Genomic DNA, 18,387 nt, shown 5'->3' on the forward strand with positions numbered 1-18,387 from the left:
TCTCCACTTCTCCAAGAAAAGTGGTCAATCGATCCGACTATCCCTCTCCCTGTCCTCCTCAGACACCAATTCGTACAACATGTGAACCCCGACCGACGGAACCATGCGAGAACCCGTACCTTTGTTTACTCATAGTCTCGTCCTGAGAGTGTGCTTCACCAGTTTCCGCGCTTAAACAGGCGCCCAACCAAAAAGGAGGCCATGTATCTGGTCATTCTGATGATGCCGATGATAAAAATGGGCAGTCGAGGAGACAAGCTCATATCAGACAATATTGTCCGGAGCGAAGACTCAATTTCCCGTAAGCAGGACCAGGATCTTTTCAACTACCCTGCACTCACGTTGTTCAGGGAGCTTCATGAGACGAGGATTAATCCTCCGTAAAACTGATCTGATCAAGTGCATGTGGGAACGGAGGTAGGGCGGGGTAGGGCCTGGCCAGGCCAGGCGTCAAGTAATATCTCGCAAATATTATTATTATAAGGTGAATCTCTGTGATATTACCCCTGGGAGGCCCTGGTTGCGCACCGTCCATCGTTGCCCACTTGCCATACCAATTGGCAAATAGATCAAGAGCCTCGATGCGGGCTAGACCCTTCCTTGGGCTTGGCTGCGGGCGGAAGGGGGAGGATGAATGTGCAGCTTTTTGACGATGCACAGAAGCTTGGGACGTGAGAAAGGAAAAAAAAAGGGCCACTTCTTCGAAGATTACCAGCACGAGCTCCTGCAGCAGCTCTCATCCTTTGATTGTTCTATGCATCTGGGCCCCACCTGACCGGACTGTCATCGCCATCCAAGCCTGTATGTGGAAGCACCCGAGCAAGCCATTGAACGCCACGCCCCCGCGTAGCGTGGACAGAATGTGACGATGAGGCCAATCTGGAAAAGGTGGCTTGAATCCTGCAGCGAACGGTGTTATTTGATAAGGGAGGAGTAGTTCGCCAGACGATCTATATTTCGAATTCCTTCCACCATGATGCCAAGCGTATGTTTTCCAGACTAGCCCCGAAGCAGAATGCAGTAGGCCGGCTCATCTCTCGATGTGCCTCCAAACATAGACTAGCGGAGTTGGACAGACGTTGGGAAATGGAGCCAGTGTCGCTATCAGCCCCAGTTTATCTCCTGCCCCTATCCCTGCCTGCCGAAGCACATCATTACCGCCCCCTCTGCCCCCCCCCCCCCTCTCCCTTTTACTCGATCCCCCTCCCCATATCAACATCATCCCGGGAGTCTTGCCTTGTTCCCCCATCAGGCAAATGGTTGCCGATCACCAAGCTTCGCCAGCCGGTATTTGGGGGCGCTACAATTCATGCGCCGAGGTTGGCGGTGGACAGCCTATGGCTGATATTTCCCGAATGCCGGGGCTTAAACACCAATGTTATAGGAGATCCTCCAGAGATCAATGGAAGATGCCTGCCGGGGATCCAGGAGCCAGGAGGCCACGCGTTGAACCTACGGAGTAGAGATAGCGTAAAACCGACTTACACTAATGTGCTGTAAGATTCGAAGCCTCTCTCGAGCGCCCTTAGATCTCAGCAGTGATTCCTTCAGGGTCTGCACTAGAGCTCTGTTTTTTCTCCGTAGTCGAGTGGGGTTCAGAACGAGGGAGCGCCCTAATATGTGCTCTTTGGTATTAGTATAGGAGTCCAGAAAATTGATCAATCAATTTCCTGGCCTCATGGCAGTGATCGTGCCACTGTGATGTCACGGTCCCTTCGTAGCGTCGTCCCATTATGCCCCTCCATGCTCATCCCTACAGCCGGCGTTGTGAGAGGGGGGGTCAAGCACCCTGGAAAGGAGACCGAGACCATAGTAGTGAAGTGTACTCCGTAGTGTAGAGTGCTATTCTTGTACTACTTTGGCAGCAAGTTTACTTCGTGCATCTACCGAGTCAGTCAGTCAGCGGCGAGCCCGCCCAGCACATGGCAGCACCCTATGTGCATACTAGCGCACAGCGCTATTTAATTGGGGGTCGGGAATGGGTTGATGTCTTTGATCCATGTGGTTCCGCTGCAAGTCCCAGCAAGGGTATGAGGGAGTTCTTCCAGGGGCTTCTTGGTCCTCCCAATTCCGTCAACCACACTGCTTCTCTCGCCTGCTTCATGTTAAATTTGAACACCGGGTAAAGCTCATCACTGCCTCACCGGTTTTTTCGTTTGAGCGTCACGACGCGTGTCTCAGCCTGACAAGAATGGTGATTTCCACGCTTCGTACTGGGGATCGTGCTTCGTATTTAATTTTTATTTTTCCCTGCCCCTTTTTCATTTCTTGTTGCATAAAGTTCACGGATTAACTGGAGCGAAATCTGTACGACATGCGGGATTTGGGACGATCTTGGGTGGTAGTGCAGAGCCTCCTTTGGGGAGGAGTTCAGATGTCAAGAGGCAGGCCCTGTTGGAAGTGTGCTATTTCTGCACACCGGAGCATCTGGGCCTTCCCCAGTCATTCTAGATTGTAACGACACGGAGGAAATTCCTTGATGGGCTAGTGAGGACAGGATGTCCACTACCACTCCACATTGTAGGCTTCGATTTCCGCTCTTGGAGCCTCAAATGCTGCATCCCCCTGGTTCGCGTAGCAGCATCCTTCTAGGGTCACACTCTCGTAAATGTATGTAGTGTATGTGAGATGTAGGCGACGTTACTTGGCTTTTCCCACTCGGTCTTGGTGTACATCAAATCTGAAATTCAGGAACCTTCACATTGTACCTTTGCCTGCCCTGTGTGTGTGTGTGTGTGTGTGTGTGTGTGTGTCTGTGTGCGGGCGCAGTCTCCCCATCGTCCCTTCCCATGGACAGTCCCAAACTAGTATCAATATTACATTCCAGCACGCAAGGACTCAGGAGGATGCGTGGGCGTAGCGTTGCACCAACCAAGACCAAGACGGCAGCGCGGAATTACGCGAAGGTCGTGCCTCTTCTCCCAGGAGTCGAGGACGAGTCCCTGATAATATGCAGACGTAATACAATACCTTCTCTATTATTTACAAACCCCTGAGCATAGCCGCGCCATTTTTCGCGTCGTGCGGTATGGTTCATTATGGCTGCTGCGGACAGGACGGCATGCAATGTTGATCTCGCTGATGGTCAATAGTTTCAGATGGTCTTGGATAATAAAGGGGCGAGTCGGTATAAGGAGTTTACTCTGATTCCGTGAGAAGGTTATCTTTTACCCCAACTCGGGATTAATGATAATAACTCGGTGGTGATATTACTAACGACATTAGAGCTGAGCCGTCTGCTCAAAATAGCCATCTAGTAATAATATCGTCGGCTCTTTCTGATTTATGATGTACTGGTACTGTTGGACGGCGAGGGCAGGCAGCAAGGGGACAATAAGCTCGCCGAATGGTTGAAAGGTTGGAGACAGCTCCTCCGTGGTGGTGTGTTGGGCTGGACGAACAGGGTAACGACGACCGTTTTTGCAGATAGAGTCGTTCCTTCGTCTGTGGATTTGCATGATGCCCTCCGCGACTTGACCGAGTACCCTTGTGGTACGTATCAATTTCTTCGAGATCAAATGAGATTCTCTCGTGCACCTTCATCGCCTCCGGCAGTGACCATCCACCATCCCAGTGCAGCGTAAAGAACACGAGGGTCAGGTAACAAGGGTCCAGGAAATGCAGACGCACGTGGGCGGAAAAGGCAAGTGCTGGCTCCTTCCGACTCACCCTTGGAACCCTTGGAACCCTTGGAACCATTGGTCTCCAGCGCCCCGCCTTAAAATCGTGCGTTCTACCACCATGTCCGGGTTGTTCGGTTTTTCTTTCCCATGGCGTCACTCGGTGTTTCTCTGTGCTGTCCAGCGAGACACTTTCCTTCTCGAGTAAAGAGTAGTCTCGGGGCCGGCATAATTCTTCGAGGAAGGAGAGTACAGGGATTAGGTTTAGTTCTTCCGTTGCACTCCACCACCGGATACCAGTGGAGTACTGTATCAATTGATCGAGAAGGGCAAAATTAAAAAAACAAGCCCAGAGCAGCTTGATACTTCGTCGTTCCGCCATGCAATAGCCAGGTGGGTTCTCTCCCTGATGGAGTGCACCATCATCCGTCAGAACGCAGTATGAGTACTCATGCATTCATTTTGTGTGGCGGAGGGAGGCCCGTTTTGTCGAATGCCATCTCGATACACAGGCGGTGACCATAAGCGAAGAACGCGTTAATTTTGCCATGAAACTCGGGCATTGGCCTGGCCAAGGTCTCAGTCGGGATGATTACGAAACCGGTAAGTGAGGAAGGGTTGCAAATCATTAGATGCTTTTTAACAGCCCATGAAATAGAAGCACGCACATCATCTTATCGGCAGTCCTTTCCTTGCTAAGTGTAGCCTGTGGCCTAGGCATCATCATCACTAATGATTGAATAACCTCCATACGAAGTAGTTTTCCCATGCAGTCTAGTCGCTCGGCCGGCGTGTGCTTGCTCTCCTTCTATTGAATACACGTGCGCACGTCGAGGACGGAATGTTGATGGATCCGAAGAGTTGGAAACTGGCTCCGCTTCACCACGAGGGGAGCTAGTGCAATGACTCGCTCGCCCGTTCACCTTATTTTTTATTGTTCTTTGGGTGTACACAGGTATTATGTCTTCCATTTGTTCCAGCTAGTGCTTCGTTGATGATCTTGGCGAGTACTCACACGGCCCTGCAAGGCACGCTAGGACGTTGACGCTGCGTCTTTTGATATTAGTCCTCGCACGATGCTCTGATCTCTGAGCGGCACGGATGGAACAGCGCGGAGGAACTCCGCTTCGGATTCCTGTGCTGCTTGTATGAATTACGGAGCATTTCTTGTATTTTCTTGAGCTTGCGTTTTCATACTGGCTCTGACGCCAGGAGGTGCTGGCCAGTGTGTTATTACCGGCTGCCTTTGTCCGCAGTACCGCTGCCAATTCACCCAAGAACCCAAATCTTGGATCCGGCGAGGAGTAGCGGCGATGAAGGCTAGCCGTCTTGAACCGCACGAGGTTATCAATAATCCGTTCTCTTCTCGCGATCCTAATATGCCGTGCTTGAAGTGTCCGAGTGCGAGTCCCCTCCCCCTAGTCTCCATCTATTAGTTTAAAATGGAGACTTCCCACGTGTAATGATAATAGCGTCTGGTGGCACTTTAGACCCCATTCCTGTCCTCATCCTCCATCTTGATCCCTCAATCTTGCACCCGCCCCTATCCTTACTTCATCGTCCAAGGAGTGCAGTAGAGGGAGGGAGCACTTGCTCTAGTTCAGACCACTCCCCACCCCTTCCTCCTCCTCCTTCCAACATCAATTGATCTGCCTGGGTGGAGGTGTGGCATCCTTCTCCAGTGTGTTTTGCTGCTAAGCCAAGCTGAGGAAGAAAGCCCATTCACTTCGTACTGGTAATATTCCCTTGGTAGGTCCACTATCCAATTGTCCTGTACTATACTAGACTAGTTTATGACTGCTGAGGCGTGCATAATACTTCGTCCACACCCACACGGGACCTGGGATGCGATTGCCGCCCAGCGGTTTGGAACCGCCAACGCATCGCCGCCAATAATTAGTGCAATATGGTACGGTACGTACATGCCCTCCCGTACCACCATTTCCCACCATCCTTGCGTTCCTTTGTTGATCTTTCCTGGTCGTTATAGCCCCGTCTAAATTATCCGGAATTTGAAGCACTGCAGCCCATTTCGGTCCACCGCGATGGAGTACGACTACTGCAATACGCCCTTGGATGAGCCTAGTCGTAGTTACCTCCCCTACCCTACCCTACCCTACCCTACCCTCCTAGTACAGTGGTACCTACCCCAACCATACCACGTCGATTAGTCCAACTCGTAGACCCCGGTGTGGGTTCTCTGCCGACAGTGTCCACACTACCTCCCACTACCTCCCACGCCCCCGTCCCCTCCCCCATCTGGTCCTTCCCCTTCACTCCAAGAGTGTACCTACTGTTGCTACTAACGCACTAGTACATTGCACTTCATTCTTTGCGCATGCTGCTCCTTCCCTGCTACAGGCTACCTGTCGCTGAGATGTACTTCGGATTTGCTCTCGTCTCTGCACTCCCCTGTCCACAATTGCATGTTGTGTACTTCGGGGGTCTTCTACTCCAAGAAGTAATAGCCTCTCTCTTCTCCCACCCCTGACCCTCAACCCTTGGCATGTAAGTGGGCAGGGTAGCCGTGTGTCCGCTGCGCCGCCTGTGGATCTTATCCGAACAAATATCTATCTGCCATTCCTCGCCCTGATCCCTCCCCTTGTTGCTGATACCTTCATTCCGGTCTTCTCTCTTCACCTTCCCCTTCACCTTCACCTTCGTGATATACCCGTTTCGTACGCCCACAACCGTACAGCCACACTTGAACGTTCGGATCCCAACGAAGATCATCAACGCGGGTAGTTTACCGGCATCAACGACCACAAGGGCAAGCCGCTCTTTGTAAGACAGCTTTGATATGCGTCATCCTTCTCACCTTCAACAATTCTAAAAGTTCACATCCATCCGACTCTTCCAATGGGGGTATTAAACTGCATGGAACCTCACCCTCGCTTGGCCGCACCAGATACTCCTCCAGAGCTGGTGAGCCCAACCTCATCTAGTTACTCCTCCAGGCCCTCCCCACCAGCGGACACCTGGAAATCAGCCACCATTCCCATCTCCCCTCCCTTGACCAGCTATGACCGACGTTCTGTGTCGACCATGTCATCTACTGGGAAGAGTATAGACGAGGGTCAGGCTCGGAGAGAAACTTCACAGCCCAGCTTTACCACCAAGCTGCCTCCGCTGAGCAGTTTATTTCCTCACCCGCCCGCGCGACCTTTGCCTTCCCCTCAGGAGCTCCACGGCTCCTTCGCATCGGTCCCCATCCTAGAACGCCCTCCTCGTGTCCCGTCTGCTCATGGAGACAGGCTACTCTACTCTGGTCCCTACGCAGGCGAAGCGACTGTGACCTCCCACCCTTCAGCCCAACCTCGCAGCACTTACGAGCCTAGGTACGACTCGGAAAGGACTCCTTCTCTTCATTCCCTTACGAGGTCTCTCTCTGGGCCGAACTCACCCCGCCACGACCATCTACGCGCCGAGCCGCTGCGTTTTGATAGCGCTCCGGCTCCGACGTGGTCTAGGGCTCACGAGCCTCGACGGCATGAGTACTCCCTCGGAGGAAGAGAGGTTCCCCCGCTTCCATCACCCCCAACCCGGCCATCACTGTCGTATCCCGGGTCCCGAGACCTTACCCCCAGCTTTACTCACGACCCGAGGGCCTCTCACCTCCCACCAACCAGCGTACCGTCCCTCCCAGGAAACCCAACAACCGCGGAGGGTGTTCCGGTGAAGGACGGACTTGGCCCGAAGATTTGGACAGGAACGCACTTCCTACCTCGCTTCGTTTGTGCCGCTGAGGTCCCTGGCGAAGGCATGTGTTACTTCTATGACGATGGTAGCCATTGCAAGACCGTCATCGATGGGGAGGCTGTTAATGCGCATTGGGGAGTAACGAAGGCTGGCAAGCCAAGGAAGAGGCTAGCTATCGCTTGCGTTACCTGCCGGGAGAAGAAGATTAAGTGTGACCCTGATTATCCACGATGTCTCCAGTGCGAAAAGTTTGGGCGCGTCTGCAAGTTCAAGAATGCGTGAGTACTCTGAATTCCAATGCGTGGACCTGAACGAGAAAAGAGGCCATGTAGTCTACTTCTGGGACATGTTGCTCTAACCTTTCTTTGGGAGTTATAGACCCCGAGGTGGACACAACACCTCCCCATCGACTCCTTCTGCTGAACTGGAAGACACAAGACGGCTAGGGTCCTCAAAACCAAACGATCCTTCTAGATCCGGACGACCGTCAAGCGCTTCGCTATCACCACGAACTGTGTTCCGGCCAACCGATCCTGAAGATACACCCCACAATAAGAGAATAAGGGTTGGTTATGGGAGCTACTCCCCAGTTCCTTCTGAGCCCCAGCGATTGCATCAAGCTCCAGAGGTTCACAAACCAGCCTGGCAGCCTCAAGGCATTGAGTTGCCTCGAATCCACGAGGACGTCCTTCATAGACCCTGGCAACCAGACCCGTATGTTACCAATCCCCGCACTACTGCCTCCAGGAAACGCCCAGCATCTCCTGCGCCTTGAGCCAGTGTATCCGTCGATCGAAAAAAGCAGTCGTTTTGGATTTTAGGAATACTCACATGTATGAATTCCAGGCGCGACTTCCGAAGATAATGACACCGTCTATTGTCCATTCCCGCGTTTCCGGTGGTAATATAGCGAAGAAGATCTTGAAAGCTTGCGAGTTTATATCTTTCGCCTATGGTGTTGCAGTCTGTTCCTATTTCTGCGCGGGATGACCCCAAAACCGAATCTCGGGGTGGACTGTTGCTCTGCTCGACCACTGCTTATCGTTGTTTTCGGCAAAGCAAGCGGACCGATCCACAACGGGGGTGGCTGCGAGCTGCGGGCTGCGGGAGCCGTACACCCCGCTACCAACCCCGCTTGAACAGATCGGTTCGCCTCGCTCCCCGGTCCGTGCCTACACCTTCTTTCGCCGAGTTAAGGATCTAAGTTACGTGTTGCGCTCTGGAAAATGATGACAGCAACCGTACACGACCCCAACTTGTCTCTCGAGCATAGCTACCGGGCGAGGAGGTCAGGTGTTCTGTTCACCACAGCAGCGGAGGCAAGCGGAGTCAGTGTGACTCGGAATAAAGTTGACGAGCCCGGTTCCCTGATTCTTTCACCCCACCCGCGAAACGACTCGCGACCATCAATCAAGTGGTTCGCTGGTAGCGGATGCGGTTACCACTACCACCCTTGTCGAAATCAAAGTCTCGAACTCAACGAGCATATTTCATCCTTTACCCGGTCTGCCTTTTTGGATTTCAGAGCTCCAGGAAGAATCACAGGGACTCCGCCCTTTCACGCGGCTGAATCCCAGTCATCATCGATTTCGTTTTGTTTTCTATTCGTTTTCTGTCATTTTCCACGCCCAAGTCTTTGCGCTCCCGTTTCTTTTATACTCGATATATCGCATGCATCGGCGTACTGGTTCAACTCCTTTCAAAATGGGTTTCTTATGGGTCATTGGTATTATGATTGGAATTTGGAGATGGATTGGTTAAAGAGCTCACTGAAGCATCATGGAGGTTGGCGCATGTCATGTCTACGGCCGAATCAAAAGGGAGCCATGTCAAAGGGACGACCATCTGGGTAACGGAAAGGATGCGAGGCGTTTCCTCGCTGGGTGGTCTTGTCCTTTCATTTTTCCTTTGTCTTTTTTTTTCGGCTCGAGTTCTCCCTTCTTATGTCACAACAAATACCCGATATACGAGGCGTGGCTTGGGGGGGGCTATAGCTGGGCGGTGGAGGTGATGCGCTAGATTTGGGGTCGGCTTTTGAACCATCTTGATAAAGATCAAGAGGTGCCAGAATCGGGACGGCGCCCTGTCTCATTTCTTGATTTCCCTATATGGGAGAGTGTATTAATATTATGGATGGTGTTTGAAGATTCAGAAACTGTCTTTGCTCATGCTTTACAAATACAGACAGCCCAAATACATGGGGACTTTTCCTAGGAGCTTCTCAACGTTCGCCGGGGTTGGAAGGTAACAGGTGACATGGGATACCAAAGGTTTGCATTCGAGTTATATGAATAGGACGTAAGGCACGAAGTAGGGATTGGGGTTTATGATATTAGACTCCGGAGGTGTAGATGTTGGGGACAGCCGTCGGACATTTGTTGCCGCCTGACCAATAATAGTCACCCCCTCGCTTTCTCGATAAACCAGTGCATTCAATACTATAAATTTAACGAAGCTCGGTCTTCATAAAACTCACACATCAACTCCAACTGTTCTCAGCGCGGAAGAGTGAAGTAGGTAAAATACGGAGCCTGGGGCTTCATTGTCATTTTGTCTTTCCGGCGTGACATGAGATGGTAATCGGCCGGATGGATAATATGAAGAAATGTCATTTCCGGAAAAACCAGTGGCCCAATTGCTGGGCGCGAATGGTGAGTCTGTTTCCATGCTTCAAGGATTCTTTACAACAACAGAGCGCTAACGAGTTTTGACAGGTCCTGTCCATGCCGTGACATACTCATCGTCGCCGGGGACGTATATCCTCACAGGCTCTTCGGACCGGTCCATACGGCTCTACAACCCCAGCACCACAGTCCCAGCCCCCGGCAACACCACTACCACCATCACGCCAGGGTCCCGGAGCTCACAGCCGTCGGTTCCCCAAGGAAAGCTCATCCAGACCTACTCAGCGCACGGCTACGAAGTGCTCAGCATTAGCGTCTCAACTGACAATGAGCGATTCGCGTCCTCGGGCGGGGACCGCCTCGTATTCCTCTGGGACGTGGCGACAGCGCAGACGATCCGGCGATTCGGCGGCGGGCCACATGGTCACTCGGCGCGGATTAACTGCGTGAGTTTCGGCGGCGAGGGGGACAGCGTCCTCGTATCCGGGGGCTTCGACACGTCGGTGCGGATCTGGGACGTGAAGAGCCAAAGCGCCAAGCCGATCCAGGTGCTCGACGAGGCTCGGGACGCCGTGACGTGTCTAGTTGTCCGAGGTCCCGAGATTATAGTGGGCAGCGTGGACGGCGTCGTGAGGGCGTACGATATACGCATGGGGACGTGCGTGAGCGACACGATGGGGGCGAGCGTCACGAGCTTGGATCTCACGAGGGACGGGACGGCCATGTTGGTGGGCACGCTGGATAGTAAGCTGAGGCTGATGGATAGGGAGAAGGGGACGTGTCTGAAGACTTTTGAGCATGGGGCTTGGTTGAATAAGGAGTTGAGGGTGCAGGCTGTGTTGGGCGGGAGGGAGAGGTATGTCGTCGCTGGGGATGAGTTGTTGGGGGCTGATGTGGCGACGCTGGAGAGTGGGGAGGGGAGGGTTTGGGCTTGGGATTTGCTTTCGGGGAAGGTTGTTGCGAGGATCCAGGTTCCTTGGGGTCCGATGGGGCAGCAGAATCGGAAGAGAGTTGTTGGGAGGGACGGGAAGGAGAAGAGGCAGAATAATGTGATAAGTTGTGTCGCGTGGAGGGAGGGCGGATGGGGAGACCAGTTTTGCGTGGGAGGCATGTCTGGTGTGGTAACGGCCTACGGAGCTGGGTAGGAGGATACCGGCAAAAGATGGAACTCATGCAGTCTTTACTCACAAAAACAAGGATTAGATGGTAATCACGCTGGCGCAGGTTTGGTTGTTTGCTTCTTCGAATCTATTTCCTCTCTCACTCTGTCACGCCAGAGTATTATTTCTACATTCGTACATGTACAGCTTATTATTTCCCGCTCGCTGGTGTAACTCCACTTGAGCTTCTCGGGGTAACTTCACCATCTTCTCTTCACAGCCAAGCCAAGCGACGGCTGTGAAGAGAACAAGTGAAGGGAACAAAAAAAGATGGTCCTGATCCAACGCCGAACACCCGCGAATGCCAACCCAATCAAGTTTCATTAATGCCGGGCAGTCAGCCAACCAAGACCTGGAAGACGACGGCTGTAGGCCAGCTTTCGTTCGCCGAAGAGTCGCGATTAAAATATAAAAACGATGTGCAGTTCCGTTCGTGGTTCATACAAAGTTCGGTGGGGTGTTTGTTCAGCCGGAACCAACGTACTTGAACCAGTTGGGTCGGCAGTCCTCATGACGGAGGAAGTCCTCGCCCTGGTACATCTTGCCAGTCTCGCAGCCCTTGCACTTGGGAGAGTTGGGACAGTTGAGGAAGGGTACGTGCTGATAGCCGATATCACGGAACCTAGGAAAGAGGGAGTATGATTAGCAAGCGGGCTTGACTAAGAGCGATTCTAGATGGAAGAAAAAAGAGAAGGTTCACACATACCAGTGAATACGGTTGGCGTCCTCGAAGAGTCCGAGACCGATACTGTGGACGGGCGCATCGCCCCAGCGCTCATAGAAGAAACCACCGGCTCGGTCGAGATGGTTGAAGTAGTCCTCGTACGCCTTGCTCCGCCAGAAATTCATGTCGCCAATTTCGAAGTTGCTCCAGAAATGGCATGTAGAGTAGCCGTTCGCCTTGGCGTTGTGGTTCGGGCGGCGGATGCTATCGGTGAGCCAGGACATGGCATTGTTCTCGTGGATGGTATCGGGGTTCGCAGCGATGAACTTGAGGGTCTCGGGCCAAAGAGTTTCGATGGACTTGGGGTCGTCGTAGAGGTTGATCGTGAAGCCGTAGGTCTTGTTGTTGTCCTGCATGAATCGGAACACATCGTAATCGACATCGCAGAAGAAGTGGACGTTGGGCTCGACGCGCCAGTAGTACTGGACGTCCTTGAGCGCGGGGTGCTTGTAGAACATGCCGCTGTTCCACCGACACATCTGGTGGTAAGAAGTCATCTTCGCATACTGGACACCGCTATCTTCGAGGAGTTTGGCCGAGGCATCTTGGAGGTCAGAGTTGATCCACGATGGCACTTCCCAGTGCTCCTTGGGGATAACCTCTATATCGAGCGCGCAATGGTTAGTCAAACGGAGGCGCAAATGACATTCCTTATCCCCTCTATGCACCATCACGTACCGTATCTACACTCGGCCTTTGTGGCAGCAGAGGTCTTGGCCTTGAACTCGTCGGAGAAGGCAACATCATTGAAGAAGGTCCAGGGGTAGTTGAACTTGTGGTTCCATGTTCGCTCCAGATCTTCCATCGCCTGGACCATTCCGTCCATCTCCTCGTTCCTTACAAGAGCTAGGAGTGTGGCGCTAATCCTGTCGGAGTCTTCGATGCCGGGCGCGTAGCGGTCGGAGGCACGGTGTAGGACTCCCTCGGGCTCTCCAGTAGCTATACAGAATTGAAAAAGGACGTTAGTGCACAGTTAATCTTGTCGTCGGATCTGCATCGTTCATTCAAAAGCCGGCTTAAGGGGGTGGACTTGACGTACGATCCCCCATAGGGTCGTGCTCCATATTTTCGAGCTTCGGATTGTCTGTCGACGGCGCTATCGGCTGGACGGTGGGCGAGAACATCTGATAGAGAAAGAAGCACCATAAGACGATGGCGGCGAGCCCAAGAGCTCGTACTGGCCTGGCTACAGCCATTTCAAAAGGATTGCGCGTGAGCTGGCGATATCAGCGCGTGGAAGGGGCAGCTAGGGCAGAATCTCCAAGATGGACCAAGTCACGTCGTTAAGTCGGGCTTTTGGAATTGAAGGCGCAAAGCGTAGCAAAAAGAAAGACGAAGAGAAAATAAACCACTCCGAGGATTAAAGGTCGTTAGGGGGGAAATGAGGAGATGCGCTCTTGATGTATCCTTCCTTTTCTCCTGGAGAGAAGAGAGACGGGTGGCGTTGAGGGCGGAACAAGAAGTTTGCAGGATCAGAGGACCTGATGGGAAAAAAAGGGGGCAATGTAATTGTAATGGAATGCACTAGGCCGTTGCGGACATCTCGGGCTTGTCAAACACTGGACGACGAGACACGGGAAGATAAAACGAAAAAAAGACAAGAGCAAGGCAAGAAAACAATGGCCTCCTGACCCTAAAACATTTATCGTCAACGAACAGTAGGAAACCCAGAAAAATTAGAAACCGAAGTGGAATGGCTTGGCTGGACGTGGGTCAGATCAGAGAGGGCGTCGAAGGATACAACGTAGAAGCAGGGGGGAAAAGCTTCGATCGACGATTTTCCAGGGTCGCATTGGCAATTGGCGGAGCCCAAGCCTTGTTGGAAAGAACAATAAGTTACTTGGTACATCGTACATCTAGATCTCCTAACAATTTATGACAGCGTCGCAAAGCGAATGATGAACATTGAGATGCACACACTTCAGCCTATATCAAATATATTTATCAAGATTTGACGTCCCTGAAGCAAAGGTAGGTCTTATTTAGAACAGAAACCAGGTTGACGCCAACAGACCAAGCGATCGGACACTCCCTCTCGTTGCCTTGAAGGGAGCATGTTGAAAGCATATCGAGAATATTGAAGAGTGTGCCTTGTCAATTGGCAACAATTGTATGAGATCCCAGTTCCCACGTTGTACAATTGTCTTGGGATTTTCTGTTAGTCAGCGCCATTCTTTCCTCCAAGCGACAATGGGTCGTCTTTGCTCTCAAAGCCTTAAACTGGCAATTCGCGTCGCGTTGAAGGGACACCAACAATTAAGCTGCCCCTCGTTTGTCGTTTGACCAGAGCTTTAAATCGACCTCTACAACCAAAATACCTTTAACCAGGTCCCACGCGCCTTCTCACATTCGATTTCGAAAAGTATCCTGTCCGCGTTAGGTATTGAAATGGATTGGCTTTTATTGCCAAGATGACCTTCGCCTGCCCACTTCCACTGGTAACACAATCAATAATTATCCGCAATGGCCTTCCAGGCAGAGCTTGCCGCACTCACAGGTGATCTCGTAAAAGCTATCACCGGTGTGTCCCAAAAGGTTCGTTGGCGAAACACCAGGCAGTACCGCTGAGCTAGCGTTATTTCCGTCGTGTTGCGTCCGTGGCCAGAGTTCTGACTCGCATTTATTTTTCAGTCCCAAGCCAAAAAGTTCAGCCAATACCGCGAACGCGCAGTGCGCCGCCTCCTCACTCATAATTTCCTCCGCACAAACCAGTTCGAGGTCGAGAAAACATTGAATGGCCTGGAAGAAACGTTTCGAATCCATCACCGCGAGGCTCTAGCGGATTCCTTACGCGAACGCCTAAACACCTTGGGTACCGTGGAAGCGCAATGGCACCCCGACTTTCTCCATCTTCTTCTAGAACTATCTGATCGCCCTCTTCAGAACACGAGGCTTGAAGACCTTGATGATCTCCGGCCGCCCGCTCCAGAACCCGAACCGCAATTGAGATGGGAGGACATCGCAAAGGAGGATGGATGGGCTAACGAACCGGACTTATGGGCGTCCATTGATTTTCACGATTCCGACGGTGACGCCTACGATGAGTTCTTGTCTGATTCTGGTAGCGAACCCGACTCGCCCGTGTCTGAACAAGTCCCAGACCCAACGCGGACTACAGAGGACCTGGTCGTCGACTGCCAAGACCGCCCAACCCTAGACGCCTTGACGAAAGCCCAGGAGTGGAGGTTACATACGCCGTTCCAACTCTCGGAGGACAAGTCTCGGAAGGTCGCCATCGACGAGTTACAGGTTCTCCGGGAATTCCTCTCCATGTTGAGAGGTCACAGCACGACCTTATTCTCAAAGGACTACGTTCCGAATTTTGCCTATCAAATATCCGACGTCTCGTGGGAGACGTACAAGTCTCTCATCACCTCTTTCGCTCAAACGGGGCGAAAATTGGGCGTCTTGCGTGCCTTTTCTGGGCGCTTTCAGACCGCACCTCACATACAGGTGTTTCAAGACTGCGTCACGCGGGTTTTGCATTCCTTTGATGGCCAGGTGACGGACATCGAGGCTCGCCTTATAGGCCTCGAACAGGACGTAATTGTCAGCCTGTTGGCCGTATCAGATGAGCTACGAGCTCCCCTGGAACCTCTGAACAAGCTCTCTGAAATCCTACAGCAGCTTGAGGAGCCAAATCAAGGCTCTTTTCGGTACCTTGAACTCCTATTCCAGGAGATCGGTATCGCTCAAGTCGCCGGAAGAAGGGCCACCTTCCAAGTTTTAGGGCGCATCTTCTTCGACTGCTTCCGTTACTACATGCGCCCAATTCGGCTTTGGATGCAGGAGGGCGAGCTGGTACCTGGAGATAAAATCTTCTTTGTGTCCCAGTCCGCAACTCATGTGCCACTCAATCAGATCTGGGCGAGCCAATTCAGGCTTAGGCGTACCGCGGATGGCAGCCTGTACGCTCCGGCCTTTCTCTCCCCGTCTGCCAACAAAATATTTATCGCTGGGAAAAGTATTGTGATTCTCAAGCATCTGGGCAAATATACTCGCGTGAGGAACGGCGGTCTCGGAGAAGACAAGACCCCCATCTTCGATTTCGACACCATGTTCGCCTCTTCGTCAGACCTCGCCCCATTTACCGAGCTCTTCGATAGCGCTTTTGAAAGATGGATTGAGAGCAAGCACCAAGCCACTGCGCTCGCCCTGAAAAACATCCTTTTGGAATCCTGCGGCCTGTGGACAGATCTCGAGGCTATGCAGGTCCTGTACTTTATGTCAGACGGTTACTTGGCGGACTCGTTTTGCACATCCATCTTTAAGAAACTTGATGCGCTGAACGTAGGCTGGCGCGACAGGTATGCGGTGACTGCGCTTGCACAGGAAGTGTACTCATCCCGCTTGGCCCATCACCGCATCTCCGTCATGATTGAGCCACGTGGTCGGCGCATTCCCGCCATCACGGCACGGGATTTTGTTCGAAAGCTCCTTCCGGAAGTCACCCTATCCTATACCGTCCGGTGGCCAGTCCAGATGATATTAGCGGAGGAAAGCATTGCGAGATACAAGAGTGTTTTCACGTTGCTTCTCCAGCTGCGCCGCGCATATTACATGCTGAAAAAGCACCGGCTCCTTGCCAACGATGTGACCGACGCAGAGAACTGGGACGATCGAAGCACCTATTATCTCGTCCGTTCCAAGTTACTCTGGTTCTGCAGCACCTTCCAGAGCTACTTGACAACTCTTGTGCTGGCCCCGAATTGTGGAAGATTGCGGGCTGATCTTGAAGAATCCCATGATGTCGATGCCATGACGGAGGTCCATCTCGCCTTCACGAAACGTGTGCTTGATGAATGTTGTCTGGGAAGCAAATTGAGGCCCATTCGCGACGGTATTCTCGACATCCTTGACTTGACGATTCAGTTAGAGAAGGCGTATGTTCTCAATGCGTTGAAAGAGAGCGAAGAGATGCAGGAAATATCTCGTCTATCAGTCATATCGTCGCCGGCTCGGCCTCCACTGAGGGCGACACCATCCCGTCGCACCACTGCTAGCTCGAGACGGAATGCCGACACTTCGGACGACGACGATGACGATGATGACGCGAGTGTCCATAGTCGGCTTGATGACAGCCATGACATGAGGTCGTTTAAGGATATTGTTTTGGGCATACATTCAGCCTTCGACAGACATCTCAAGTTTGTAAGCGACGGGTTGAGAGCCGTTGCAAGAGCAACAAGCGACCCAGCGGCTTCCAAGTGGGATTTACTTGCGGAGATGCTGGAGACCGGAATACGTGGCACCAGGTTCCAGGGCTGGGCCTAGGGTATGAAAACCCTAGAAACGTTGCAAGAGTTAGGGTATCATTTATGTAGACGACTTATGATGTACACGTTAATTACGCTATCTTACACGATCATCACTTCTTGCCTCTTTTCTTATGAGAATCGATCGGATATTCCCACATCCCATGACAGGGACCACTCTTTCGATACCTGAATCGTCCGTCACTCTAAGGGAAGCCCCTATCTCATCAACAACCACCTCGTCCAGGTGCAAGGGGTCCAAATCGGGGTAATCCCTCCACAATTCAAAATCCGCATTCCTCCCAAAAGGATGCGCCATCGCCATCCGAAGGACCCTCTTTCCCTGCTCTCCGCCTCCAAACTCGAAAACCACAGCGCCAGGGTCAAGAAGAACCGCGATGTCCAACAACGCGGCGTAAAACACGTCCTCGTGCCTGCAGCAATTCCCTGGTGGTAAGCGCACATCATCACCCGGCACAAGGGCAAGTTTCGGCTCGTACTTGCGCGCCGAGTAGCTGAGGCCCTCGCGGGCTAAGTTCCAAGCTTCCGAGGAGACGTAGGGCGGGTTCGAGATGAGGACGTCGTATTTCTTTCCAGAAAGGTGCGCGTCGATCCAGTCCTTGGACAGGACGTCCCCGTGATGGAAGGAGATGGATTGCGTAGGGCTTGGAGGGGGGATCTGAGCCGAGGAGAGGGCCGAGCGGAGGTTACGGTTGGAGAGGCGGAGGGCGGTGGGGGAGATGTCGATGCCGTGGATGGTGAGGTTTGGGAAGCGGTGGGCTAGGAGTGAGTAGAGGAGTAAAGGGATACAACCGGTGCCCGTGCAAAAGTCTATGATTCGAAGAGGCTGAGGATCCTTGGTGGGGGGGCTATCACGGGAACCTAGGAAATCTTTCTGTTTTAATAAGTGCGCGAGGTGAGCCGTGTACGCCTCAGTCTCGGGCCGTGGAATCAAAACGCCCGGAGCGCACTGGATGTCGAGGTCCCCGAATGGTTGGGTGCCGAGAATGTACTGGAGCGGAACGCCCCGACGCCGGCGCTCACACATCGTGGCCAGGTGGTGGCGCCGTCGTCGTCGGCCTGGGACGGGCGCATCTTGCGAGGCCGCGACGGCGTGCTCTTGGAGCCATCGGAGCTCGTTTTTGGCGGATGTGAGATCCCTACAGGCTGGTAGGAGGCGTGAGAGGAGGGGGGAAATAGTGTAGGCTTGGCGGAGTTGATGGAGGGAAATTCGGGGCATTAACTACGGAGTTGTATATACAATGAGATATACTTATAGAATTCCTTTTCGCCTTTTCCCGGTGT

General features: G+C 52.6%; 3 protein-coding genes and 2 pseudogenes across 3 annotated transcripts; 3 read left to right on the forward strand and 2 right to left on the reverse strand.

Moving 5' to 3' along the window:
- Positions 1 to 6,479: 6,479 nt before the first annotated feature.
- On the forward strand, positions 6,480 to 7,601 carry SAPIO_CDS9626 (annotated as a pseudogene; the record flags this gene model as incomplete).
- A 2,323-nt stretch (positions 7,602 to 9,924) lies between these two features.
- Positions 9,925 to 11,088, forward strand: SAPIO_CDS9627 (WD repeat domain-containing protein; the record flags this gene model as incomplete). Its single annotated transcript, XM_016790971.1, has 2 exons — positions 9,925 to 9,970; positions 10,034 to 11,088. 2 exons carry the CDS (start codon positions 9,925 to 9,927, stop codon positions 11,086 to 11,088), a joined length of 1,101 nt encoding a protein of 366 aa, XP_016639481.1.
- A 480-nt stretch (positions 11,089 to 11,568) lies between these two features.
- On the reverse strand, positions 11,569 to 13,023 carry SAPIO_CDS9628 (Glycosyltransferase family 15 protein; the record flags this gene model as incomplete). Its single annotated transcript, XM_016790972.1, has 4 exons — positions 11,569 to 11,725; positions 11,810 to 12,428; positions 12,506 to 12,766; positions 12,867 to 13,023. 4 exons carry the CDS (start codon positions 13,021 to 13,023, stop codon positions 11,569 to 11,571), a joined length of 1,194 nt encoding a protein of 397 aa, XP_016639482.1.
- A 1,267-nt stretch (positions 13,024 to 14,290) lies between these two features.
- On the forward strand, positions 14,291 to 17,101 carry SAPIO_CDS9629 (Spc97/Spc98 family protein; the record flags this gene model as incomplete). The annotated part of the gene is made up of 2 exons (XM_016790973.1): positions 14,291 to 14,362; positions 14,459 to 17,101. 2 exons carry the CDS (start codon positions 14,291 to 14,293, stop codon positions 17,099 to 17,101), a joined length of 2,715 nt encoding a protein of 904 aa, XP_016639483.1.
- Positions 17,102 to 17,179: 78 nt separating this feature from the next.
- Positions 17,180 to 18,130, reverse strand: SAPIO_CDS9630 (annotated as a pseudogene; the record flags this gene model as incomplete).
- Between the last annotated feature and the right edge of the window lie 257 nt (positions 18,131 to 18,387).

Source organism: Scedosporium apiospermum (assembly GCF_000732125.1).
Source record: "Scedosporium apiospermum strain IHEM 14462 chromosome Unknown SEQ_SAPIO_0143, whole genome shotgun sequence".
Taxonomy (NCBI): domain Eukaryota; kingdom Fungi; phylum Ascomycota; class Sordariomycetes; order Microascales; family Microascaceae; genus Scedosporium; species Scedosporium apiospermum.